The 26,918-nt window shown below is 53.9% G+C and overlaps 1 protein-coding gene across 4 annotated transcripts in view; it reads left to right on the top strand.

The window, feature by feature from the left end:
- Arhgap39 (Rho GTPase activating protein 39) overlaps positions 1–26,816 on the top strand; it is a 78,192-nt gene extending 51,376 nt beyond the window's left edge. For 2 of the 4 annotated variants that reach the window (XM_015486659.2, XM_048802361.1), the window contains exons 4-12: positions 1,379–1,462; positions 9,458–10,820; positions 12,119–12,680; positions 19,625–19,717; positions 23,037–23,110; positions 24,121–24,320; positions 24,979–25,070; positions 25,596–25,765; positions 25,889–26,816. In XM_015486659.2, the coding sequence (XP_015342145.1) occupies positions 1,379–1,462; positions 9,458–10,820; positions 12,119–12,680; positions 19,625–19,717; positions 23,037–23,110; positions 24,121–24,320; positions 24,979–25,070; positions 25,596–25,765; positions 25,889–26,083 (2,833 nt within the window). In that variant the 3' untranslated portion in view covers positions 26,084–26,816. Of the gene's footprint in view, positions 1–1,378; positions 1,463–9,457; positions 10,821–12,118; positions 12,681–19,624; positions 19,718–23,036; positions 23,111–24,120; positions 24,321–24,978; positions 25,071–25,595; positions 25,766–25,888 lie in introns of those variants that run through there. The other 2 variants (XM_048802362.1, XR_007347308.1) reach the window with 2 other exon arrangements.
- Positions 26,817–26,918: the final 102 nt, after the last annotated feature.

The raw sequence follows: 26,918 nt of genomic DNA, 5'->3' as shown, positions 1-26,918 counted from the left end.
CTTGTGATTTTAGGCTGAATTCATTAAGAAACGTTACCAAAAGTCTGCAACAAAAACTAATCTCCAAAGCCACTCACAGTGTTTAATAGTGATCAAAAGAAGTTTTTCACATTCAGAAAATTTGACTCAACCCTGAGTTTTTAAAAAAAAAAAAAATCATAATAAAATATGTGGCTCCCTGGCTGCTGGGTTGCTGTGTGACAGGATGTTCAGCTGCTGTCTTTGACCAAAATATCCATGGTACTTATGATGGCCAAGTCCAGGGGATTGGCTTATGATGGATTCAAGTGTTTTCTGCAAAGTACCTACGAATGGACAGCAAGTAACCCTAGGCTTATGTTATCACAAGCTTTGTAAGTGGCCAGCCAAGCCTTTGCCTGGGCCACATATGCTCCCAGCACAATAATTTGTGACTCCACTTAATCTCCAGGTGTGCCAAATTAATGTTTTCTCAGGTAATTTTAAGACAGGACCTCCTGAAGTTTCCCAGGCTGGCCTCAAACTTGTGATCAATCCTCCTGCCTCAGCCTCCCATTGTCACTGGGACACCACCACACCTGACATCCCCAGCCCTTTTTATATTTATTTATTTATTTATTTTGGTGCCAGGGATCGAACTCTAGGGCACTCGACCACTGAACCACATCCTCAGCCCTATTTTATATTTTATTCAGAGACAGGGTCTCACTGAGTTGCTTAGCGCCTCACTTTTGCTGAGGCTGGCTTTGAATTTGTGATCCTCCTGCCTCAGCCTCCCAAGCTGCTGGGATTACAGGCGTGCGCCACCACATCTGGCCCTTTTTATTTTTTATTGAAGACAGTGTTTTGCTAACTTGCCCAGGCTGGCCTTGAACTTGCGATCCTGCTGCCTGTGCTGCCAGATTGGTTGGTATCATAGGTGGCATCAAGGGTTCTTTGATTATTTAATTATTAATATATATTAGTTTGATCACATGCCTTATGAATATCTGTCAAGATAAATGCTCACTCTGTCACCTGCTTCTTAGATCTCTATTGAGTGTGCCAAGCTTGGCACTCAGGCACACACGGCCCCATGAGGGTCTTTCTAGCTACGCTTCTTCCTTAGGCCATCCCGTCAGTGCTGGTTGAAGCTGTGACTCTCACTGACCCATCTCTGGATCCTGAGAGCAGCAGCTCCCATCCCAGTGGTTCAGGTTCCTGAAACACTAGACAAGGCTGGTCTCCTGTCCTAGCATGTGGCCTTTGGATGGGTCACCATGGGCTGACCCTGTGGGAGGAGGCAGGTGCAGGGCAGAAGAAATACCCAACAGCATTATGAGCAGAAGCCAGGCCATGTCCTCCCTAGTCAGCTGAAGGGCACTCAGGTTCACATCTTTTCCATTCTCCTGTGTTTCAGTTCGTCACCACCAGGCGTAATCCTCGAGAAGGACTATGAGGTTTACCGGGATTATAGCACGGATGGCCAGCTGCTTCACTACAGGTAGACCCCTCTACCTCCCCATATCCATCCACTATCCCGAGATGGACTCTTGGGTGGGCTGGCCTGGGGCACCTGGAGCAGAGTCTGACTCAGCAGAAAGCCGGGGCAGTGCCCGCCCTATGGTGGCTTTGGAGGCTGCCAAAATGGCTTGGTGGCCCCGTCTGGGAAGACTCTTGTCGCTGCCCAGAACAGATAGCTGTGGGTCCTGGGTGCGGCCTTTGTCCCCCATTGGAAAAGTAAAGTATGAAGGTCCCTGGCATGTGGTTGACGCCTGGGCCACACTGGCTACTCGTGTCAGAGTGCTTTTCAACCCTAGTCCGGAAGATCCTGTTAGTCCTGGCAGGGGAGTGGGCCTCGGCTCACTGTGCGGAGCTGGAGGACCCTGAGGGCCAGCCCTCTGCCCACTGGTCTTCCATTGCCTCGTGACTGGTTGGCTGTAGGGTCTCAGGGCCAGGGTCAGTGATGTCCCTGGAGTGACCTGGCAATGGTGCTGCAGAGGGTCGAAGGCCTGAGAGCCTAGGCTCCTCCTCAGACAGTGGTCTCTCTCTCAGATTCGTGTTTGTGGAACATCAAGAAGGGCCTCGAGCTGCCCTGCCCATACTGTGACCCATGACTATGGCATGCTCTGTGCTCCTCAGGCTTCATTCCCCGTCATAAGATGAGTCTAGCACTGTGACCCAGCACATTCCTGGTGGCTGCTCATCCTCACTGTGGTGAGATTGATTTTGGCTCTGGCACAGGCCTAAGCTTCCCCACGACCCCTGCAGCACTTTCCTGGACTGTATGTATGCTCTGTATGGCCATGTGCCCACCTGGCCTTTGGCTGAGCATTGTCACAACCCTGCTATCCCTGGGGAGCCATTGTCCTTTAAAAGAGCCTGGCTCACTGGCAGCATCCCCATTGTCACAGTAGGCACCTGCAGAGCCTTCAGTGAGGTGGGTCCCAAATAGGACAAAGAAGACCCTCTGGGCCTTTCAGGTATCACAGAGATGGGTAGCTGTTCCAATGTTCTCCCACTTGCCAAACCTCTCTGGCAGCTGAGCCGCCCTCAGCCCTATGGGACCTCCTCTAGCCACATGAGCTGATGAGTCTGGTCTTTGCTCTGGGGCTCCTTGCCCCTAGCCCCTCAGCCCTCTGGTGGCCACTGTTCCTGTGCCTGTTGCTCGTCTTGGCAGCCCCCAGCCTCTCACCCTGCTAATGATGTTGCCTATCAGAGACCCCACTCAGACCCCTGGTGTGGTCCACCTGCTGGCTGGACCATCCAGCACAGGACAAGCAGTTGCATTTCTAAGTAAATAAATAGTGATTGGAGAAGTAGACCATCCCCAGTGTTGACCTCTGGGTGAGGTACATCTGAGACCCACTGGGCTTAGCTGCACAGAGGCAACCCAGCATGTCTGCCTAGGTGGGGCCTGCTCCTGAAACTCTTGAGAGTGCTCTGGCCCTCGGCCAGTGTGGTGCTGCAGTCTGGTGTCATCTGTGACCTGCTGGGGGCAGTTCAATGCCAGGCAGCTGAGCCATCTCCTCCTGCCCCTTCTACCATTACTGAGACCTTGGGACAGAGACCTGGTGATATCTGGAAGACGAAGCAGGTCCACGGGAGGGCTGCCAACATGTGTGCAAGCAGATGTTGTATTCTATCAGGGAGGTGGAGGGAGGAGGTCAGACCCCCTGCTGAGACGTCCAGGATCCTTTCTGCTGGGAATCTGTATTCTGTGTATCACCTGAGCATCACCTGAGCAGACCTGGACTGGCACTCACAGATCATAGCCTGCTCAAAAGGGAGATACACATGCCCATGCTGACCCCCCAGTTCACTTGTGCCACATAGCATGGGCAGAGCAAGGCTCCTTGGAGGTGACAGCATCTCCCAGGTGGAGTGTGCCATGAGGAGACCCATCCACTCACCCACCTGCCCAGCACCCCGCAGGAGGAGGCCTCAGTGCAGACACACTGGAGGCCGGGTGAGCTGCCTGGCTATGCAGTCAGTCCTGTGTGCCCATCTGGCCTTGAAGTCCCAGAGCTGGCACTTCTCTCCCAAGCTGTCCCCGGTGGTGCAGATGGTGTGATGGAAAGTGGGATGGAAGGAATCACAGTCATATGAACACATTATTGAGAGGAAGCCAGGGTGATCCAAGCTGAGAGAGGTGAAGCTATGCTGCTGCTGAGCCTGGCGGGAGCATTCTGGTATTCCTGCGGCCTAGGACTGCCGGGGACAGCAGGCCTGACCCCAGCACTGAGGCTCCAGGAGAGCCACATCCTGGCCGCGAGAGTCTTTGTTGGGCCAGGTGTTAGTCTTTGGGATCCCCGTGCTGGGGCCAGCTGTGGGTTTCTTGGGGAGAACGAAAGTTCCAGAGACAGAGCCCTATCAGAGCCAACTCAGGCCTGGGGTGGGGACAGTTTGGGGAGAAAGGAATAGTAGACCTGAGAAAGATCTAGAAGGTAAAGGAATGTGGGGGATCATGTGAGGGAATGAAGATGTGTCCCATGAGAGCCCCCAATGGGATGTGGGGGTGGGCACACTTGGAGCTCAGCCTCCAGAGAGACCTTAGAGCAGCCTGCAGTTGCCTTTGAAGTGATGCACTTGCCAGAGAGAGTAGGAAGATCAGAAATAGCACCAGCAACTGAGGAGGCTGAGGCAGGAGGATCCCAAGTTCAAGGCCAGTCTCAGCAATTTAGCGAGACCCTGTCTCAAAAGAAAAAAAAAGGGCTGGGATGTGGCTCAGTGGTATGCCCTTGCCTTGCATGTGGAAGGCCCTGGGTTCAGTCCCCAGTACAGGTGCCTCATATCAGAGGGACACTACAGGGTCAGCTGGCAGGACTGAGGAGGAGGCACCCCTGAAGCACTAGCGACTCTATGCGGAGGGGAGGCAAGAAGGGAACTGTCCAGGAGCAGGCTGTGCCACCTCAGAGGTTGTTCAGAGATCAGGGCCCTCGGCAGGTCAAGGGCCGGGCAGCCCCCAGGTTGTGAGTGAAACCCCTGGCCACCAGCCCAGGCAAGAGGAGCCAGCAGTGGTGGGAGCTGCGGAATGGATGGCCAGATGGTCACTTTCAGGGATTGTTTCTTCGTGTGTCATGCAAGCACAACTCTGTTTGGACTCAGGCTGCAGTTGCTGGCCTCGCCCTTGTCCTTCCAGGCCTCTTGCCTCAGCATGGTAGAGGGACACATTCCAGCTTTGGTTCTAGTTTTCTGGGGTTTGGTTTTGTGCAGGACCTCTCAATTCTTCCTTTGAAATAGCCTTTGGGGAAATTGCCCTGCAGGGCCCTGAACAGAATGAGTCCTTTGACCCTGGCTAGCCTCCCTTTTGACATTTCCAGAGGCGGTGGCTGTGCCAGGGTTTCCTGCTCCCTCACTGTCGAAACCAACCCGTGTGAGGCAGAGATAGGGGTCTTTCTGCCCCTGTCTGCTCTCTGGTGCCTTCACCTGTCAGAGCTGTCATCGGAACCAGGGAACTGAGGAGAAGGATGTGCCAGATATGGGGACAGTCTGGGTTTAGGAGGAGGGAATGTGGGGGAAGGCAGACACACCCAAGAGGAAGCCTGACAGGACCGCAGGCAACAGAGCCATCAGAGCCAGTGGCTCCTGGGACAGAGGCAGCATCACAGTTGTCAGGGCCTGCAAACTACCATGTGAGGCTAGGACTGTGGAGAGCAAAGTGGTGGAGTGGGCTGCAGGATATGGGGCTGCAGAGGGGCCCAGCCCTTGTGGTGAGCTTGGAGCTGCCTATACAGCAGATGGGGAACCAGGAAGTGGGCAGGGTGAGAGAGCTCTCAGATCAGAAGGTATGCTGGACACCCATGGGGTGGCCTTCACTTGGCTGCTGCTTCATCTTAGGTGCACTTCCAAGAAAGGCTTCACTCTCTGAGCCATGGTACCTGTGACCAGGCTCCCCCGAAGGCTTTGGCCTCCTCTGAGAACCAAACGAGACTTTGTGCAGGTGCCCAGGACACACGCAGCCTTGGGGGACCACCTGCGGCCACCTCCCTAGTTCTCTCCCACCTCTGCCCTGCCTGGACAGAACCAACTGCAGTGGCTGAAATAGAGGGCATTCCTGACCAGCAGGCTTTTCTGCCTCTCCTGACACTTGCTTCTGCCTCAGCAACCAGGAGCAGAAACTCCAGGAATGGGGGCCTCCTCACCCAGGCCATGAGGAGCATGGCCTGCAGCATGGCTATTCTGAGTGGTCTCACACCTGTCACTCTGGAGTCGTCCCAGCCCCACATCACCTGTCCCAGGGAATGAGGCATCAAGGCCTTGTCCAGATTTGCCTCATATCAGAGGGACAGAACCTAGAGATCAGACTCACAGCTGGGTCACAGAGATGCTCTGGGCTTTTCTTTGCCGACCTCAGACCCACGTTCGCCCACTGACAGCTGGAGAAGCTAACAGAATACACAGAACCACTCTGAAGTCCTCAGAGATGTACTAAGTGGTGAGGTCTGGAGACTGCTCCTTCTCAAGCAGTCCCCAGGGCTGAGAAGCTAAGCAGACCCTTGGAGCTTCCTCTAGTTAACATCCAACGAGTCCCTGCTTTTTCCTTGACTCCTCAAGGGCCTCAGAAAGAGGAGGAGGGTGAGCCATGAGCAGGCTGCCCTCAGCATGAGCCCAGCCCCAGTCAGCTGGGCCCCACCCTCCTCAAGGAGATGCCCTCCTAACACCTGCCAGAAACTAAAGTAAGCCCAGAGCTCAGATTGCCATGATGGCTTTTCATGAACAACAACCAGAATTTCAGTCTAAAATACCAGAGTTGATCAGAAACAGAAACAGATCTACCTTTTGGGATTACCCGAAAGTTACTTTAATAAATATCCAATGTGAAAGATACTAAATGGAAATTTTTTTATCTTTATTTATTTATTCAGTTTTTTATATGGTGCTGAGGATCGAACCCAGCACCTCGAATATGCTAGGCAAGCGCTCTACCACCGAGCCCCAGCCCCCTAAATGGAAATTTAAAAGATTCAAATGTGTATTCTAGAGCTGAAAAACAAAAACCAGGAACACAATAGATGGTGCTAAGGTGTAAATGTGTCTCCCCTTGTTGAGATGGGCAAAGTTGCCACTTATGCGGTCGAGAGGGAGAAATAAAGAATGTCCATGCGCTTCTGCCCTTTTCAATGTTTTGTTCACTCAAATCACTCAATACAATTTCACTCTATAGGTTTTTAATCAAGAAAATGATGGTCCATGATGCTGGGCACTGCAATATTCATAATCACTTAACAACAAATAATTCTAAGTTAACTCTAAGCACTGCAAACACACCTAATCATGACCTAGTTATTACAGACATTCCCTCTGCATGCTAAACTCAAGTGCCAGGTCTAGAGTCTCACGTCTTAGGCTTTTAAGTCCAGCAGATGCAGTCACTCAGACCGCAGTGATCAGATCAGGAACCGATGGAGGCTCCTGGTGTGGAGTTGGTGGCCAGTTGAGGAGAGCGTAATAGGGAGATGTCACCATTCTCACCAGAGCAAAAAGCTATAGAGTTTGAGAGAGGTGAGGAAGATGCAGGGGATCAGGCAAACGATGAGAAGAGTGGGGATGTTAGCCCAGGTCCTCATCAGGCTTTCCGGCATGTGGGCATCAGTGTCAGCTGGCTGAATGTTCATTTGCTCCATCATTTATACTAAATTTTGGGGCTCCTTTCGGTCCCTGTCAGCTGTTACCAAGTTTCTTAGTGACATCTTACATTTTAGAGTCAGGACATATGGTTTGGTGATTTTCCACCCTGATCTTCTTATACCTCTGACTCTTATCAGGGTGAAGGCAAATGACATGTGACTTCACCCTGACTCTTACCAGGGTTGTGGAAAGTGACTTGTCTTTATCAGGCTATGCCTAATTGACATATCGGAGGGATCTGTAGGCTGTGCCTGGTGGGATTGCAGGTCTATTTTAAAATATAGTTGCTTAGGCTAAGGCCATACTTACAGTCAGGCTAAGGCCACCCTTACACCACCCCCCACCCCCACCCAAATTCCTTTGTTGAATAGCTTGAGGAGATGGGGCCTATGGGCATAAATGAAGGAATTCATACTTGTGACAGAGGAGGGCACTGTCCTTAGGAGGCCCCAGTGGGTCACTGTGGCACCTGCCTATAATCCCAGTACTCAGGAGGCCGAGGCAGGAGAAGCAAAAGTCCAAAGCCTGCCTAGGCAATTTATTGAGACTATCCCAAAATAAAAAATGAAAAGGGTCTCGCACACATCCCGCATGAGTGAGGGAAAGGGTTCCCCTCCAGAGGGATGGGCTGACTGAGAAATAAAAGCTAAGAAAACAGTAGTATGAAATAAACACAGGGCACAGAAATATAGTTTCAGAGCGGGGGCAGCAACAGGCCAAGCTGAACATAGGGTTACGGCTTCCAGCAAAGATGCAGCCTGCATTTGCTTTATTTATAGCAGCACAGACCAAAGGGGATTGGGAGGTACAAGGGTTCAGTGTGGGAGGAGTCTTGTCTGGTGCTTGCTTCTTCACGAAAAACAAGACGTGGTGCGGGTAGGCAGGCTGTTTGGCTCTTAACCACAGTCATGACCTTCTCCTGGGTTGTGTGCAACCTTTTGGCAGAGCTGGGTGGGAGTCCACATATATCAGACCATCTCACCAGCAGGAGCGCCAGTGCAAGTTCCCAGACACCAGACCTTCCCACTCAGTAGCTTCAGTGCTGATGTAGTCCACGCACATTTCACGGATGGCTTCCTGCAAAAAGGACTGTACCTCAGTGGTGGAGTACCCCTGGATTTAATCCCCAATACCATCACCACAACAACAAAAAGTAAAAGGTCAAAAAGTAAAAGGTTGCCACTTATGCAGTCGAGAGGGAGAAATAAAGAATGTCCATGCGCTTCTGCGCATGGGAACATGAGAACACACAGCCAGGCATCACCTGTGAAACAGGGAGGAGTCCTTATCAGATACTGGATCTGTCTGTGCCATGACTGGGTACTTCCAGCTCCAGAACTAAGTAAATATCTTGTTTTTAAACCACTCAGTCCATGGAATTTTGTTATAGCAGTATGAATGGATCAAAACAATGGATTTTAAATTAGATTAAACATAGCTGAGAGGAGAATTAGTAAATTGGAAGACAGATCAGAAGAAAATATCAATTCTGAAGTATAGAGAAGCCGGGGATGGGAAATACAGAACACAGCATGAAAACCACAGGATGCAGGGTGAAAAGGATTGTAATTGAATTCCCAAACTAGAAGAAATATAATAAACATAATATTTGAAAAGATAATGGTCAGGATTTTACCAAAACTCATAGAAGATGTTGAGCCACAGATTTAAGAAGTGCTACCCCTAAGTATCCTGGGGTAGAGAGTGTGAAGGAGGGACATGTTCTGCCCCCCATCATCTCTCCCCAGCAGTGTCCTGGGTCTGGCCCCTAGCTACAGCTGGTACCACCATGGATTCAGGACCTGTGCCAACCTTGGGCTCACAGCAGGCAGAGCATGCAAAGACATCAAGTCCACCAGCAGTATAGCACTGGGGCAGAGAGCAAATGAAGCTAAGAGACCAAATGTCCAGCATGAACCCGCTGGGGGAGGGGCCAGGATGTAAGCAGTATAACTCCCGGGAGGCTGTGGGTACCCTTGGCCTAATGCAGGCATTAGTGGGTAGGTGGGGTAAAGGGAGGATTCACAGGAGCCTCTGGTGAGAAATGGGGTCTTGAGTTGCTGGCATAGTGTGCTGGTCTCACCTGGGACACTGGTGAACACCCCTATACCCCCCCACACACACACACCAACTGTGTGCTCAGTTGAGTGGTCCCTGGGAAGGCCCCTTTCTTTCTCATGATAGCTGCAAATCTGTGCCTGGTGTTGGGTGGGTGTAGAGCAATATGGGCAGGAGAGCTCCTGGGAAAGAGTGCCACAGGGTTCATAGGGAGCACCGCCTTGAGCAGGGAGGATGCTGTGGGACCACCATGCCAAGTAGTGAGATGGGGCTAGCCTTCTCCACTGACTGCCGGTCTGCTTCCCTGCAGGACCTCCTCACTTCGGTGGAACTCAGGAACCAAGGAGCGCATGCTCATCAAGGTCGCTGACAGGGAGCCCAGCTTCCTCACTCCTCAGGGCAATGGCTACTCTTCAGATGGCCAGCCTGGGAGCCGCCCCCGCAGACCCTCTGGCAGCCAGCATTCGCCCAACCTACAGACATTCACCCAGGACTCGGAAGGCGCTGTCTTCTTCCCCGAGAGGCGACCTTCGCCCTTCCTGAGAAGGGCTGAACTCTCCGGGAGCTGCTCCCCACTGCTCACACAGCCTCGAAAGTCCTCCAGTGACTCACAGCCCTCTTCCCCACGCTATGGCTATGAGCCCCCTCTCTATGAGGAGCCCCCTATGGAGTATCAGGCCCCCATCTATGATGAGCCCCCCATGGACGTACAGTTCGAGGCTGGTGGCCCCTACCAGGCTGGCTCCCCACAGAGGTCGCCCAGCCGCAAGCCCCGCCCCTTCTTGCCCGGGGCCAAGCAGGCCCCTGCCTCCCCCTGCCAGCAGCTGGTGCGCACTAAACAGAAGTGCCCTGAGCGCTTCCTGAGCCTGGAGTACAGTCCTGCAGGCAAAGAGTATGTAAGGCAGCTGGTGTACGTGGAGCAGGCCGGCTCTAGCCCCAAGCTGCATGCAGGCCCCCGGCACAAATATGCTCCCCACCCTGGTGGTGGCTCCTACTCACTGCAGCCCAGCCCTTGCCTGCTGAGGGACCAACGCCTAGGGATCAGGTCTGGAGACTACAGCACCATGGAGGGACCCGAGCCCCGGCCGAGCCAACCACCCACACCACTGCCCCCAGCCCAGGAGGACACCATGTCTTGGTCCAGCCAGCAGGACACCATGTCTTCCACGGGCTACTCCCCAGGCACACGTAAGAGGAAGAGCAGAAAGCCCTCTCTGTGCCAAACTCCTGGCGCCCCCTCCACGGATGGCCCAGGGGACCTACTGGGTGAGCAGCCTCTGGCTGAGGCGCGCTCTCCATGTGGGCCCAGCCTTGCCCAGATGAAGCGTGCAGAGGCTGAAGTGGACGTGGCACGGGGTATGGCCGAGCCTTTCCTGGCACAGGCGCGGCTGGCCTGGGAGGCACAGCAGGCCCACTTTCACATGAAGCAGAGGGGCAGCTGGGACTCCCAGCAGGATGGCTCTGGCTACGAGAGTGATGGTGCCGTGCCACTACCCATGCCCGGACCTGTGGTACGTGCCTTCAGCGAGGATGAGGCACTGGCGCAGCAGGATAGCAAGCACTGGAAGCGGAATACTTTCGAGAAGCTCGGCTTCCCCCAGATCCTGCTGGAGAAGAGCGTCTCTGTGCAGACCAACTTGGCCTCACCAGAACCTTACCTCCACCCCTCACAGGTGAGGAGTACTTGGTGGGCAGATGGGGACCCTGGGCCCATAAGACCCCCAAGTCCCAGCCTAGAGCCTGGGATCAGCTGCAGGCAGAATGGGGCTGGGTGCACCTGGCATCCACAAGGTGTGTGTGGCACTGAGCGTGTTCAGAGCCTGGCCTCTGAACGTCCAGCACACCACTGGCAGGGAGGGCATCTTCACGGAACACCCCACTCAGGCCACCCACCACCAGGCATAGGGCTTCCTGGACCTTGGCCACCAGGGAGTTTCAAGCCTTGCCTACAGGACACAGCAGCTGACGGCAACTGGCAGCCAGCTCTGGGACTATTGTACTCCTGGGGAGCTGGGCAGGTGGGGCATCAGCATTCTTTGGTGGCTCTGGAACTATCTCCAAGCACGTCTCCCTCAGGCAGGAAGAGCTGCTAGTGAGGTAGTGACTGGGTGGTTGCCAGACATCACAGCCAGAGCTGGAGCCCAAGCCCAAGCCCAGCCTGCTGTGTCCTCCCCATACAGTGCCAGAGCACACATCAGTCAGTGCCCCACAGAGCCCACGAGTACCTCTGTTCAGCAGCAGGTACCTGAGTGTCCACCTGCAGGTCTTCCCTTCTGGAGATCACCAGGCAGTGCAGATTTGATGGCTCTAATGTCCTCATTCCCACTTCTAGCTTCCACCTTTCACACTGGTTGACTAGAGACACAGGCCAAGCCTGAGGGTGACCTGGCATCTGGTTGGTTTGCTTAGTGGGCCCAGGTTCCAAGGAAGTTAAAGTGAAAATCTTAAGGCCTCCTGGACATGTATGGCAGGCCCACCTTTGCCCTGCTGGGGAAGGCCTCTGTGACCTGTGGGTAGCCAGCTTCCCGGGCCCTTCAGGCTAGTGAGCTCAGAGCCACATCCAGCCAGACTTTCCATCCACTGCTCATAAACTGGTAGGATGACAGGACAGATGGGAGAGGCAACCTTGGGAAACAGTGAGCAGACAGAAAGCTACCTCTAGTGGAATGGGCAGGTCAAGAGCAGAGCAGAGGGAGAGACCTGCAGAGGCCAGGCCCACTGGGGTCCTGCAGAGATGGGAGCAGGGCTCGAGAGCCACCCCTGCCTGTCCCTGCCCTCTCTCCCTGGGTACCTGACAGTGCAGCTGTCCTGCTGCCACCCCACCTGGGGTTTTGAAGCTCAGCTTCTTGGCTACGTTAGACTGGCCACGCCACACCTGGCTGGCTCACACCTCTTGGGACTGTGATCCAAGTGGGCCCAGCTGCCCTCTCCATCCCTACCCCCAATGGCCCAGCCCATTTGTCCTTCCCAGTCTGAAGACTTAGGAGCCTGTGCCCAGTTTGAGAGCAGCCGGCAGAACCGTAGCGCGATGCCCAGCTCCAGCTGTGTCTTCCCCACCTTCACGCTGCGCAAGCCCTCCTCAGAGACGGACATCGAGAACTGGGCCTCCAAGCACTTCAACAAGCACACCCAGGGCCTCTTTCGACGGAAGGTGTCCATCGCCAACATGCTGGCCTGGAGCAGTGAGTCCATCAAGAAGCCCATGATTGTGACCAACGACCGGCATGTGAAGAAAGAGGCCTGTGAGATCTTCAAGCTGATCCAGATGTACATGGGCGACCGGCGGGCCAAGGCAGACCCACTGCATGTGGCCCTCGAGATTGCCACTAAAGGCTGGAGCGTGCAGGGCCTCCGGGATGAGCTCTACATCCAGCTGTGCAGGCAGACCACCGAGAACTTCCGCCTCGAGAGCCTGGCCCGTGGCTGGGAGCTCATGGCCATCTGCCTGGCCTTCTTCCCGCCCACACCCAAGTTCCACTCCTACCTAGAGGGATACATCTACCGGCACATGGACCCTGTCAATGACACCAAAGGTAAGATCCAGTGTGCGGGACCCTTGGCACCCCTAGGGTCTGCTGCAACTGAGGTAAGGGCTGTGGAGAGGGCTCCCAGCCATTCTGGGCAACACCCGCCCAGTCCCCTATCCTCACACCCCACCAGACCTGGCACCACATAGGAGTGGTACTTCTAAGAAGATGCATGTCCCCTAGGAGACCCCACACCCAGCTTTCAGTGGTTTGTGGGCATCCTCAGGGCACTCTACCTTGGCTCTGAGAAGAGCCCTAGGCAGCCCTGGCAGATGAGGGCATATGGCCTGCCCTTTGATGCCTGCCCAGTTTGGCTTCTGTCACCCTGCAGTATAAGGGCAGCTGCACCGTGAGGCTTAAGCTGTGTATTCTAGGCAGGGAGGGGCATGGTGGCCACAGTGCATCTGCCACAACTCAATCACAGGCTTCCCACACACAAGTCTGTGGAGATCAGCCGGTCTCCAGGGCACTATGAGCTGAGCTGCCCTGAGGGCCAGAGGTTCAGGCCAGCACAGGTGTCCACTTGCTGATGGCTGCCAGGTGTCAAATAGAAGGCCCCCAGATGGGATGCACTAGGTCTGTCGGGCCCAGGCCGTGGTCTTTCAGCTGGGCAGTCCCCATGTGATAAACTGGTGGCTGGCCCAAGCCCTGGGATGGACAGAGTGGGCATGGGGCAAGGATACAGGCAGTCCCAGCTGTAGCAGGCTGTGTTCCCACATGATGCTCGTGAGCATCTGTAGGACACAGCCGTAGCATTGACGGCCAGACATGCATACTTGTGTTCAGGTACACGTACATGTACAGATGCATCCCTGCCAGGGCGGACATGTTAGCTCTTCTGGGTTGTCCAGCCTCTGCTTAGGTGGAAACTGTGCTCCCTTCTAGGCCTTGCCCCCAGCTCAGGCATGGGAAAGGCAGCTCTCAGGCTGCCATGGGGCCCTCAGTGTGCATGCAAACTTGAGGGAGGGGGTTCTGGAGAAGGTCTGTCAGGCACAGGAACCACCAGCTCCTCAGACACTTGTAAACAGTTTTGGAAAACATGCTATTCCTGCCCATGTGTGCACCTGCAACACACATTGCAGCAGATACAGACTGACCTGGGGCCTGGACTGCACTGGGGCCTCAGGGACCCCATTCCTTGATCTTCTTGGACCTCTCTAGGCACTGGTATAGTCCTGGGGGCTTCCTAGGTCACCATCTTGCCTTCTTGAGAAAGGGCCTTGACATGCACCTTGACATGGGAGCTGTAGGAACGTGTCTGCACTGCTCAGGACAGCACTGGGCCCACAGATCCGAGAGCCTGCTGAGTGAAAACCAAATGAGTGGGCAGTAGTGGGCAAACAGTCAGAGGCCTGGGTTCCTTGCTCTGCCTGGGCCAGCTGACCAGCAAGTATGTGGCTGGGCCGTCCCGCCATCCAGGGCTTCCCAGAAGAGTCTGTGCTTTAGGCCCCATGGAGGAGCCCCCAGGATCTCCCTCATACAAAGGTACGCATACTTTTCTCTTAGAGTCGCACACCCACAGGGCCCTGTCTTGCACGTCAGAGGGAAGCAGGCTCAGCTTTGAGGCTCCTATGTAAGGCCCACAAGGTCTCAGAGGACCATGTGGGCTACAGGGGGATGGGCTCTGTGTGGTTCTGCTAGCATTCAAACTGCCCTCACAGCCAAAACCCCATCTCTAGTACTGGGGACCCCAACCTAGATTTGCCTGTCCAAGGTTGTACTCCACCCTGAGCCCAGAGAAGAGACTTCTACACACAAGGTGGCCGCCCCTTCTTCAATAGGCCTCATGTTCACTCCAGACAGCGCACAGTCCCTGGGAGATGCCAGTTTCCACATGTAAGAAATATTGGTCAAAAATGTGGTACTGCTGGGTGTGGTAGTGACACCTATAATTCCAGCTAAGCACCTAGAAGAATGAGACCACAGCAGAGGGACCCATGATGAGGGAAGTGCTCGGCTTGGCTCCTGGACCTGGCCCCGGCCCCGGCCCCGAACCACTTGCCTTGGCCTCAGGAAACTTGATCAACTTGTTTATCAGCATTTGTGTGACCTCCACTCTGTGATCACCATCCCAGGACCCACCATCCCAGGACCCATAGTACCATCCCAGGACCAAGGTACTATGAGGTAACCCCCATTTAACCTGTGTCAGGCACTAGGAGGTTCTCCTGGTTGTCCTCAGGAGCCCCTCAGTTAGACTAACCCAGATGGGGAGGGTGCTTGGCCCTGGATCGGGAAGCTACAGGAGCCAGGTGTGTGGAACACACCTGTGGTCCCAGCAACCTGGGAAGCTGAGGCAGGAGGAAGGGCTAGGCAGGTAGCTCAGTGGTAAAACACCCCTGATTCAATTTCCAGTACCCCGCCCCCCATAAAAAAAAAATAAGAAAAAGAAATTGTGGGAGAAGTCCTGCAAATGCATGGGAGACTGAAGCCTGGAGGGATCCTAGTGCTGCCGAAGCTTGTGCTCTCGGTGAGGCCTCGGGCAAAGCACAACAGGAAGTTAGCAAAAGGGCGGAGATGATGACGATGGTAGTAGAAACCAACACAAGGGAACACAGAACAGTGGCTGATGAAACAAACAACTGATTCCTGGGTAAATCTACAGCCAAACTGACAAGGACAAAATGAGAGAAGAAATGAATCACCAAAACCAAGAGTGAGAGGTCCTGCCACTGCAGGCCCTGCAGGTGCTGAAGGGGTAGCAATCAGGTAGAGTGAACCTTTTGCTAAGGAATTCAAAATGGACAGATTCCTCACGTGACCCAGGCTGCCAGAGGTCACTCAAAGAGAAACAGAAAAGTTATATGTCCAGTAAGCAGATTGCATTTGTACCTAAAAATCCAGGCCTAAACGGCTTCACTGGTGAATTCTACCAAACACTTTATTGTTTATGCAGCAATTCTGTGGAATGTCTCCCAGAAAAATGAAGTGGAGGGCTGGGGTTGTGGCTCAGAGGTACAGCACTCACCTAGCATGTGTGAGGCACTGGGTTCCATCTTCAGCACCACATAAAAAAGATATTGTGTCCACCTATAACTAAAACATAAATATTAAATAAAAAATGAAGTAGAGAGAATGTTTCCTGATTCACTCATGCTAAAATTAGAGAAGAACATTATAAGAAAGAATCCCTCATGAACAAGGAAACAAAAATTTTAGCAATATTTTATCAGGTTGAGTACAACAGTATATAAAGGAGATAATGTATCTTGACCAAGTGAAGTTTATCCTAGGAATCGAGGAACGAAAGATAGGTTTAGCCAGGGGTAGTGGCATACACTGTCATTTCAGTGACTCAGGAGAATCTCACATTCAAGGTCAGTCTCAGCAATTTAGCAAGGCTCTGTCTCAAAATAAAAAATTAAAAAGGACTGGGAATATACCTCAGTGGTAGAGCACCTCTGGGTTCAAGGTTCAAGCCCCAGTATGGGGGGAGGGGAGCAATCAATGGAAAATGGAAACCATTTTAACAAAGTAAAAAAGAGTATATCATCTCATAAAATCCAACATTCCATTCTTGATCAAAACTGAACAAACTTAGAAGATAATCTCTTCACCCTGATTAAAGGCATCTATTAAAAACCTACATGGGCCAGGGTGTGTGGCTCAGTGATGGAGTTCTTGCCTAGCATGAGAGAGGCCCTGGCTCACTCCTCAGCAACTCAAAACCAGAAAAACAACTACAGTACCCAAAGGGATTTAAAGAAGGTTTCAGACACACTTGCACATGTTCACAGCAGCAGTGTTCACAGCAGCCAGTAGGTGGAAGTGGTCCAGGGTCCACCCACTGAGGAATGGTGAGCACATGTGGCAGAGCCATGCAGAGGACATCATTCACCCGAAGAAGAATGACACTCGATAGGTGCTGCAGCATGAGTGGACTTAAAACACGTCGAAGATAAGAGCCAGACCCACAGTGGCAAACCTGGTATGCTACCACTTACCTATAACTGGAACAGACAAACTGATACAGAAAGCAAGGTCAGGCAGAGTGAGAGGAGAGAGAGATTGCTTAATAGGTATTGAGATTTAGCTTTGGAAGATGAAAGGGTTTTGGAAATTTGGTGACAGTTGCATAGCATTGTGAATGTAGTTAATGCCACTGAATGGTACTTAAAAAAATGGTTCAGTGGCCAAACTTATGTTTATATTTTATCACAATTTAAACACACACACATACACACACACCTCATACTTACTAGCCAAAGACTGAATGCTTTCCCCTAACAAGAGGAGCAGGGCTCGGACCTTCAGTTATACCCGCTGTGCACAGCATCACACTGGAAGTCGAAGCTGGATCTCAATCATGATAAGAGATAAAAGTCACACACGTTGGAGAGGAGGTATGCAGTGGTTTTTATTCACAGACAGTATGATCTGCAGAATACTACTGGAAGAGTATTCTATATACTGAATTTATTACAAGATACAGGACCAATACATTAAAATCTTATCAATTTTGTATATACTAGCAACAAGCTATAGGAAACTGATATTTTAAAAAATACCATTTACAGTAGCATTGACAAGTATGATATACTGAGAGAACTCTAACAAAAGATGTGTAAGACCTCTATGCTGAAAAGTACAAAACATTACTGAAAGAAATAAATAAATGGTGAAACATACCATGTTTATGGATCTGAAACTCAGTGTTGTTAAGACGTCATTTCCATCCAAATTGATCTATAGATTCAACCCTAATCAAAATTTAATTTTTGATTTTTTTTAATTTTAGAAAGTGACATGCTGAACTGGGGGCAGTGGTACATAACTATCACCCCAGCTGCTTGGGAGGCTGAGGCAGGAGGATTGAAAGTTTGAGCCCAGCTTGAGCAACTTAGCAAGACCCTGTGGGGATGTAGCTCAGTGATAAAGCAACCCTGGATTCAATCTCTGGTGCAACAATAACAACAAAAAGACTGATTCTAAAGTTCATGGGAAATGTAAAGGGCCTAAAATAGCCAAAGCCCCTTTGATGAAGAACAGCCAGCCTATGAGAGCCACACTTGCTGGCTTGGTACAGCTGCAGTGGTCAGGAGAGGGCAGCATTGTTCTTAGAGCAGAACAGAGGTCCCCAAAGTACACCCATGTGAGAACCGGGCAGTTTCCTCAGGTGCAGGACAACTGACTCAGTGAAGAAAGGGCAGGCTTTCCCTAGTGGTGCTGGGATATCTGCACATCTAAATGCAACCAAGACAGAGTTCAACTATGCTTTATACTGTCTGCAAAAAATAACTCAATGGATCATAAACCAAAATATAAAACCTAAAAGTAAGCTGAGCGTGGTGTCTCACACCCATGACCCCAACAACTCAGGAGGCTGAGACCTGAGAACTGCATGTTTAAAGCCAGCTTTAACAATTTAGTGAGACTCTAACTCAAAATAAAGTAAAAAGGGCCAGGAATGTAGCTCAGTGGCAGAGCGCTTGCTTAGCTTGAGTGAGACCCTGGGTTCAATCCCCAATACTGCAAAAAACGGTTAAAATTTTTTAAATAAATAAAACCTAAAATAAAAAAACTTCTAACATAGGAGAAAAATCTGTGTTTTCCTGCATTAAGCAAATATAATACCAAAAGCACTATCTATAAAAGAAAAACAATGATAAAATTGGACTTTCCTAAGATTAAATCCACCAGGTGCGATGGCACATACCTGTAGTCTCAATAGCTCAGGAGGTTAAGCCAGGAGGATGATAGGTTCAAGGCCAGCCTCAGCAATTTAGTGAGACCTTGTCTCAAAATTAAAAATATTTATATATATATGTGTGTGTGTGTGTGTGTGTGTGTGTGTAGCTCAGTGGTAGAGCACCCCTGGGTCCAATCTTCAGGGGAGGAGGAATCCTCCAAGACACAATTAAGACAATGAGGGGTTGGAAGTATAGCTCAGTGATGGACTGTGTGAGGCTCTGGATGGTGATCCGAGGCATTAGTATGAACTCAGGTTTACCTTAATATAGACACAGATGGATACATCTGTGGATGGATACAAAGATGGATACAAAAATTCTTACAGGTCTGTATACACACAGGATTAGAAGACACACAGATGTCCTTGCTGTCAGTCGAAGGGACCTAGCATCCAGACACCCTCACCTAATACCTAGATGATGGTTTCTAAATACCAGTTTCCATGAAGAGGAACTGTAGTTCCTTGGGTGACTGATTTTAGGCTGGTGCAGGGAATCTACAAGATGTAGTATTGCTGGTAAAAAAAAAAAAAAAAAAGTTGAGCAGAGCAATAATGGTGGCTGTCAAAGGGACACAGAAACCAACTGAAAGAGCTGCAGTGGCAAAGCTGGAACAGGTGAGCAGTAAAATTGTCACGAGGATTATAATTAAAAGTTGAGAATAAATGTCCGGTCCCTGTGAGAGACTTCCCTCCAGAAAGCACGTCGTGAAAGGGCAAGAGTATCTTCACAGTGCAGAAAACCTGACAGAAGTGACCTTGGCTGATGACTAGGATCCCTCGGGACAGCATAACCTGTTGTGCAGCTCCCCTGGGACAACCCCAGCTCCTCCTCCCCTAGCAGCAGCACCCAAGTGGTCACTTGCCTGTTTCTGTTGGTTTCTTGGCTGGTGGGCAGGATGGGCTGAGCATCTCCTGCAGCTCAGGAGCCAGGGCAGCCCCAGGCTGGCTGTCAGCAGAAGGCCGAGTGGTTGGGCCACCTCATTGCTGCCCACTCCCTTCCCTCCACTTCCTTCCTACCTCTGGTATGGAGAGAGCCAGTCTTCTGATCCCACAATGCTAAAAGGGCCCTGCACCTCATGCATCCCCGGGTGTGCATATGCCTGCACATGGCACCCACCCACAGACACACTCGGTCCCCAGCTAGACGGGGACAGCCCCCAACAGGCCCAGGGGCCTCCTTGCCACCAAGTGCGGGAACCACATGGGCATTGGTTCCTGGCTTGAATCTGTGGTCCTCATGGTTCTGTTTGCTCCCCAGTGACACAGCACATAAGAGAGCTCCTGGAAAGGAACACTAAGAAGAAGTCCAAATTGAGAAAGAAACACAAGCCTTATGTTGAAGAGCCGGATGGTAGGGCTCCTGCAGCCCCGGGCACTGCCTCTGCACAGCTCTGCTCTCCAGCCTCGGCCGCCTGGCCTTCTCTTCTCTAACCGCTTCTGGGCTCGGGGGAGGGACACTAACCTCAGGCTTGGACCTCCTCAGCGTTCTGGCGGCCCAGGGTGGCTGACAAGCTCCTGGAGAGGCCAGGCCAGCCCTGCACCTCCCTTGGTGGTGCCCAGAACAATTCCAAATTTGTTTGCTGGGTTGTTGGTGGGCAGGGGGCATGAGGAATAGCCAGCAAGGCCTGGAGGCGCCCCCAGGTGAGTGAGTGGGCCTGAGCCAGGTAAGGCTCACAGGAAGGAGAACAGGGGTACTCTGTGGCAATGCTTTCCCAGCCCTGTCCTCCAGCCCAGGATCCCCTGGGGCCAGAGAGTAGAGCCTGGTGTCCACAAGTCACCAGGGAATCTCCCCTCCTCCGTGATGAGCCCTAGCACAGTCCCCCAAGCTCTGGAGTCTCCCTGCCCTCTCCCTGGGCCCTGGCTCAGGACCCAGGCTGCCCAGTCTGTCCAGAAATAAGAACAGTTCCTGCTAACATGGCAGGTCAGCCACTTCAGGGCCTCCAAGACCCACCACCCCCACCACAAGTTGTGCAGAACTGCCTTCACCAAGTGTGGCTCACACTTGTCTGTCTGGAACCCTGCCTCCTGCACTTTGCTTCTCTCCCCTTCTGAGAAGCCCTCTCTGACTGCACACTGCTTCAGGGACACATGTGGTCGGGAGCTTTCTGCAGGTGAGGCCTATGTAGAGTGAACCCTAGGGCAAGCAGGAAGCTTCAGGGGCTTGAAGGGGCCCTTGTGGGCAAGGCCAGGACGGCATCTGCAGAGCAGGGGACTTGTCCTCACCCTGAGGCCCCCAGCAGGTTTGTTCCAGGACAGCTACAGTTCAGGGTTAGATTCCAGGCCATGGGCATCCAGCTACTCATCTGGGACAGCAGTGGAAGGATCTCTGAGCTCCTGCCTGAGCCAGCCACTGGTGGCCTGGGAACTGGACAGATGCCAGTTGACCAAGAGAATCTTGTTGCTGCAGGTGGCAGGGCAGGGAGCAGGTGCCTCGGGACCAGGGTGCAGATCTGATGAGGACACTGCAACCTGAGCTGTGTCAGGTACAGAGAAGGGAGCCAGCCCACCCTGGCCACAGCTGTGGCCTTTGAGGGTTTATAATCTGGACCCCTGGTATAGCAGCACGGACACTGCTTCTGTCTACTCTCTGTGGGCAGCTGTGTCTCCACCTACCAAATTGGGCTGACCTGCCTCCAGATAGATGGAGCTGCTGGCTGAGGTCCAAGTAGGGCTAGTGGATCAAGCAAGGCCAGGTCAGGGGCCTAGAAGCAGAGCATCTTACACAAGTGAGGATCTTCCTAGGCTGGCCCTGGGCACTGCCCACTGCATCCTGGGTGCTTCAGAGAGAGTGGAAGTCCCTCCAGGACCTGGTCCATGAACCACAGCTGTGGTGCCTGCAGCTCTCTTCTAAGCACTGGTACCACAACCTCAGCTTAGCCCTTCACAGGCACCTGTGAGTTTGTGCTGCCCCCGTCCTCCCTCCAAGAACAGGGCAGGAGCAGCAGTGCACGCCTGTAATCCCAGCAACTCAGGAGCCTGAGGCAGGAGGATCCCAAGTTCAAAGCCAGCCTCAGCAACTTAGGAAGGCCTTGAGCAAATTAGTGAGACCCTATGTCAAAAAATTAAGGCTGGGGGTGAGGGGTTGGGGATGTGGCTCTGTGGTTAAGTGCCCCCTGGGTTTAATCCCTAACACCAAGAAACTGAGGCTCAGAGATCATCAGCTGAGAGGCAGTGGCCCCAGGACACCATCCTGGTTCAAGCAATCACAGGCTCTAAGGTCTGGGTGTTTGCTTTAGGGACAGGAAGCAGCCCTGCCACTAGCCTCAGACCTCTCCTGCTCAGTGAGCAGGTATCCTCGCTGCTGGGCTGAAGCAGGGCCTGGAAGCTTCTCCACCTGCTGCTTTCTGCAAAGCGTCTAGGCTCTGAACATTGCGGGGCTAAGGCCTGAGTCCCATCTGCTTAAGCACTGTCTGTTCATTCCCTCAAAATGAGGGGCCCTCGGAATGGCCTGTGGTAGAAGGATCCCGGCACTGGATCAACACCTGCTGGGGCCTGGAGAAGGTTGTCCAGGTTGTCTGTGAGAAACCTTTGTCTTCTTGATTTAAAAAGAATTTTCTTTCACAGACACAAGGAGAGAGCCATTTTAGGATAACTAGAAACAAAATGATGTTCTCATGAATCAAGACATTTGTGTTAAAATGTTTTCTGAACTGAGTCTAAGGACCCCTGTGTCCGCAGACATCCACAGAAACTACTTCCTTTAAAAGAAGGCAAAGTCTGTGAAGGCCTGGGTCTAGAGGCCTCCCTTACACCCTGGGAGGCAACAGGTGTGGGGAGGGGCAGCACCTTCGAGAGCAGGGTCCCATGCCCAGATAGCACATGCTTCAGGCTGCCTGCCTGTCCCCGGCTTCAGGCATCTTCTCTCCCTGCCTCCCCACCCCTTTCCTGCTTAGGCCAGGAGGGGTAGCACACATCCTAGGTCCCAGGGGAAGCCTTACTGTCTCCTTTCCTTTCTCTCACTTGCACTGTCTTGGTCTTTCTGCCTGCCATCTCCTGACCCTACAGGACTCGCAGCTAGAACCTCTGCTTCAGGGAGGCTGAGTTACAGAAGGCCCTTTCCTGGAGGCCTGGTTCCCATTCTCAAAGGGTCCAAAGGTGGTCCTGCCACCGCCCTGCCCTCTCATGGGGTAGAGCATGCTGACACCTGCTCCACATTCCCCCTCACACTGTGGCCTAGGACCAGGGCCTTGCTTCCCTTTACCCTCACTCCTACCCCATCTCCAGGCAGCCTCAGACCCATGAGGGCCCCTGGCTAAAGACCAGGGCTGCAGGAGAGCTCTACCTGCCCTCCGCACGGCGTGGTGCCTTATCCAGGCACTCCTTCCCGGGGCCAGGGAGGGTAGGGGAGGTCTGGAGGCCTTGGGGCTCAGATTTTGCTCTATCCTGCCTGTGTTTTCATACAGGGAAGCAGCTTGATCCCCAGCCTGGCCTTCCTGTCCTGGGTGGGCTGGCAGAGGGGATCCCCCAGCCTGGCACAGGGACGTGGGGAAAGCCTCTCCACTTGGGGCTCCACTCTAAAGGACATTACCTAAGAGTGGGGGCTGCTGTACTAGTCAAGGGTGGGCGGGAGCATAGCCAAGCCATCTATCCCCCAGGGCCCCCACAGGTCGCTGCTGTCTCTTAGTCCCTGCACATCCACCCCAGGCTGACCAGCACCCATTCTTTTCCAGGGGTGGCGATAAGCACCTACGCCAAGTATTGCTACCACAAGCTGCAGAAGGCGGCCCTGACAGGGGCCAAGAAGGTACAAGCACGCTGGGAGGAGTATCCCAGCCAAAGTGTGGTGGGGAGGTGTGAGGCTCAGGGGAGCACTGAGTGGCAGAGAGGGTGCTGCCAGGGTGCACCTAGGCAGCTGGCTGAAAAGGCTTCAGGGCCCTCCTCCTGTACCATGCCCCCTTTCCCCTCAGGGGGCTCCTCTCCATGCCTGGACCCCCAATTCAGAAGTGGCGCAGGCAAACTGGTGTGTCCTGCACAGGGCCGCATTAAGGGGCCTTTTCGCATGAGTGGGCCAGCTGCCTGGCTGTGCCCAGCCTGCCCTCGTGCATGGGAGGGACCGCAAGGGAACAGCATCCTGGGTGCACCAACCCAAGAAACCAGCTGGTGTGATGAGATACAGGAGTCAGGTACAGCCATGGCAGGCCACGAGACCACCCTCTGGAGGGGTCCCTCCCTCAGCCTGGCAGGCTCAGGCTGCAGTGTGGGCCTGGAAGAGACCCTGCCTTTGCATCCTCTGGGAGCCTAAGCTCCTCCCTGCAAAGCCTCTCTGACTCCAAAGAACATTGAGGCCTCAGTTACAGCACACAGCTGGACTTTGTTTTCTGGCTCTGTCCCTCCTCCCACCCTTGTCCAGGATGTCTCTTGAGCCCCCTGTGCCTGTCCCAGACCCTGGCCCCTTCCCCACTTCCTATTCCTCATATATGTTTCTCCAGCCATTCTGGCCTATCTCACCAGAGGACTCCCCCTGCCAGTTGGGCTTCCAGAACCATCACAGATCAACAGACCTGGCCCCCCACTGTGGTCCACCCTGATAGCTCAAACTGGCCCATCCACCTTCCTGCATGGCCAGGGGGCCCACTGAAGTTTTGGGTGCTGTAGGTGGCCCAGCAAGAGGCCCCCTTGGTGAATTGATGGCTAGGGTTCTGAGACTGTCCCTGGCTTTGGTTAGGGAAGAGAAGATCCTTGGGGCGGGGGAGGGGGGTTAGCAGGAGAAAGGCTGGGCCAGACCAGGACAGAAGAGCCTGGCTGTCTTCACAGGGGCTAAAGAAGCCCAACGTGGAGGAGATCCGGCACGCCAAGAATGCTGTGTTCAGCCCATCCATGTTTGGCAGTGCACTGCAGGAGGTCATGAGCATGCAGAAGGAACGTTACCCAGACCGGCAGCTGCCCTGGGTACAGACGAGGCTCTCCGAGGAGGTGCTGGCACTCAACGGTGACCAGACGGAGGGCATCTTCAGGTGCCTTGTCAACCCTGGTCCCTGGATGTGGGAGACACAGGCTTGTGTCCACTGTGCATCTCTGGAGGCCCATGAGGCCTGCATCCATGCCCCTGCCTCAGAGTAGATGGAAGGGTGGGCCACCTTGCGGAAGCTGATCCCAAGGGACATGTGGCCAAGAGAGGAAGGTCAGGGCCCATCCTTAGGAGGCAGGTCTGCTGGTTCATCCTCAGTCTGGCAGCACAATGACCCGCAGAGATTTTTGCCTCTGCAGAAATGGCCACCAGGGGTCCAGAGGGTGCTTGGCCTAAGCTGTGAGCCCCAGAGGGGAGATCAGTTAGGCATCAGAGCATTGCAGCAGCTGGGCTTATCATCCCCACCTGTGAACAGGGATGCATAGCCCCTGTCCTGACTCACCTCTCAAGAGCAGGCTGCCCAAGCCCCAGAAGGAAAAGTCTCCCCAATCTGGGACACAGGTGTGCAAGCTTGAGCCTTAACAGCCTGCAGAGGGTCTAGGAAGGGACAGTCTGGGAGACCCCACACCCCCGACCCAAGCACAAGGGGCAGAACCCAAAAGAGAGCCATGAGGCTTTGTCACAGCACCCTCCCCTTTGAGAAAAGGCCTTGAGGACTGTTCCAAACTGGCCCTCCAGCCTGAGACCTGCCCTGTGCTCTGCAGGGTGCCTGGAGACATTGATGAGGTAAACGCCCTGAAGCTCCAGGTGGATCAGTGGAAGGTGCCCACAGGCCTGGAGGACCCCCATGTCCCAGGTAAGTCCCTGAACCACTCAACACCAGAGCATGCACTGCCTAGAGGGTCGATGGCCATTCAGACCAAAGCCTCTGTCCATTCACTCCTCCTGACACCCACAGCTTCTTTCCCTGCTGTATCTCCTGACCTTCCTTCCGCAGCTCTGGGGCCGGCCCATCACTAGTCGGATATATCCCGCACTGGGGGCGGGGCGAGGCTGGACTGTGCCACTCCTCCATCCACTGATACTGAGTCAGATTGGCGGGACCCTAGGTTTTATTCAAAGCCAGCTTTGAAGGAAGATCTAAGAAACTTTTGTTTCAAATTTCCATCTTGGGAAAATTGAACGGCCAGGATACCTTTTATAAGGGGATACATACATGGAGATTGATTTAGCCTGTGATGCAGCAGCGCCAGTGGCCGCAGACCTGGGCAGGGAACCTTTTCCAGAAAGCCCTTTCCCTACGCTCCCTGATGCGGTCCGAGCGGGCTGCCAGGCCCATGCGTTCCCAGAGCAGGCCCACCTGAACCGCCCTCGCCCACAGCGTCGCTGCTGAAGCTGTGGTACCGGGAACTGGAGGAGCCCCTGATCCCGCACGAGTTCTACGAGCAGTGCATCGCTCACTATGAGAGTCCCGAGGCCGCCGTGGCCGTGGTGCACGCGCTGCCCCGCATCAATCGCATGGTGCTGTGCTACCTCATCCGCTTCCTTCAGGTACCCGCGCCTTGCCCCGCCCGCGTCCCCGCGCCCCCTGCCTGCTCCCCGGCCCTCTGGTCCACCCACCGCGCCCCGGGCCTCTGGTCCACCCGCCACGCCCTCCGCTCCTCCCCTCCGCAGGTGTTCGTGCAGCCTGCCAACGTGGCCATCACCAAGATGGACGTCAGCAACCTGGCCATGGTGATGGCGCCCAACTGCCTGCGCTGCCAGTCGGATGACCCGCGCGTCATCTTCGAGAACACACGCAAGGAGATGTCCTTCCTGCGCGTACTCATCCAGCACCTGGACACCAGCTTTATGGAGGGCGTGCTATAGCACGCGGGCACCACGGACGGCGGGCTGCGCGGCGCACGCGGGAGCGGGGGGCCCCGCCGGGGCAGCATGCCAGGCCCCGCCGGCCCCGAGAAGTGCCTTCTGTTCCCCGGAGCCGAGCGACACTGCCCTCCCGGCTGGCCGCGGCCCACGCCGCGCGGCCTCTCCGCTCCAGAGCCCCGGCTGCCCACCGCCAGGCCGCGGTTCTCCTGCTCGGGGAGGGCCCCGAACCAAAGTCCTCGCGGCGGGCAGGGCCGGGCAGGCACTCTTGGGGCGGGGGGGAGAGTATTTTTTTCGTGGTGTACCTACGAGTCCAGATTCCATCCCGCACCCCGCCCTCTTGTGCATAGAGATATAAATAGAGCGACAGACGTCGGGACTAAATTTGCTAAGGACATAGTTCTAACCAGATGCTATTTATCTCTGAGCCGTCCTCACCGCCCTCGTGCAGAGCACTCGCACCCTCCTTCCTTACCCGCAGCTCCCGACCCAACCCCGCGCCGCGCGGCGGCTGGGCCGGACTCGCCTGCGTTCCCGTTATGGAATCGGTTCCAACTGTTGTCAAACTTAATTTCTCCCGGTTTTTATATATATATTTTTTAGAGTTGAGTTTTTATTTATTATTAAAACAAAACAGCCAGCCCTGCCGAGCCGGCCCCTGAGCGGGCCACAGACGTGCTCTGACACGTGGACCGAGGGACCGCTTTTCGTGTGAATAAAGTTCGTGTGGACACTCGCGCGCCGCTTCGGGTTCCTTCCGTCGCTGCGGGTCGCGGGGCGGGGCCGGAACCCGAGGCGCGAGGCCACGGCGCCGGCGGACGCCTGCTCGCGTGCACCG

This window comes from Marmota marmota, unplaced genomic scaffold, assembly GCF_001458135.2.
Source record: "Marmota marmota marmota unplaced genomic scaffold, marMar, whole genome shotgun sequence".
Lineage (NCBI taxonomy): Eukaryota > Metazoa > Chordata > Mammalia > Rodentia > Sciuridae > Marmota > Marmota marmota.
The sequence above is the reverse complement of the archived record's forward strand: the minus strand, read 5'-3'. Positions and strand labels throughout refer to the sequence as shown.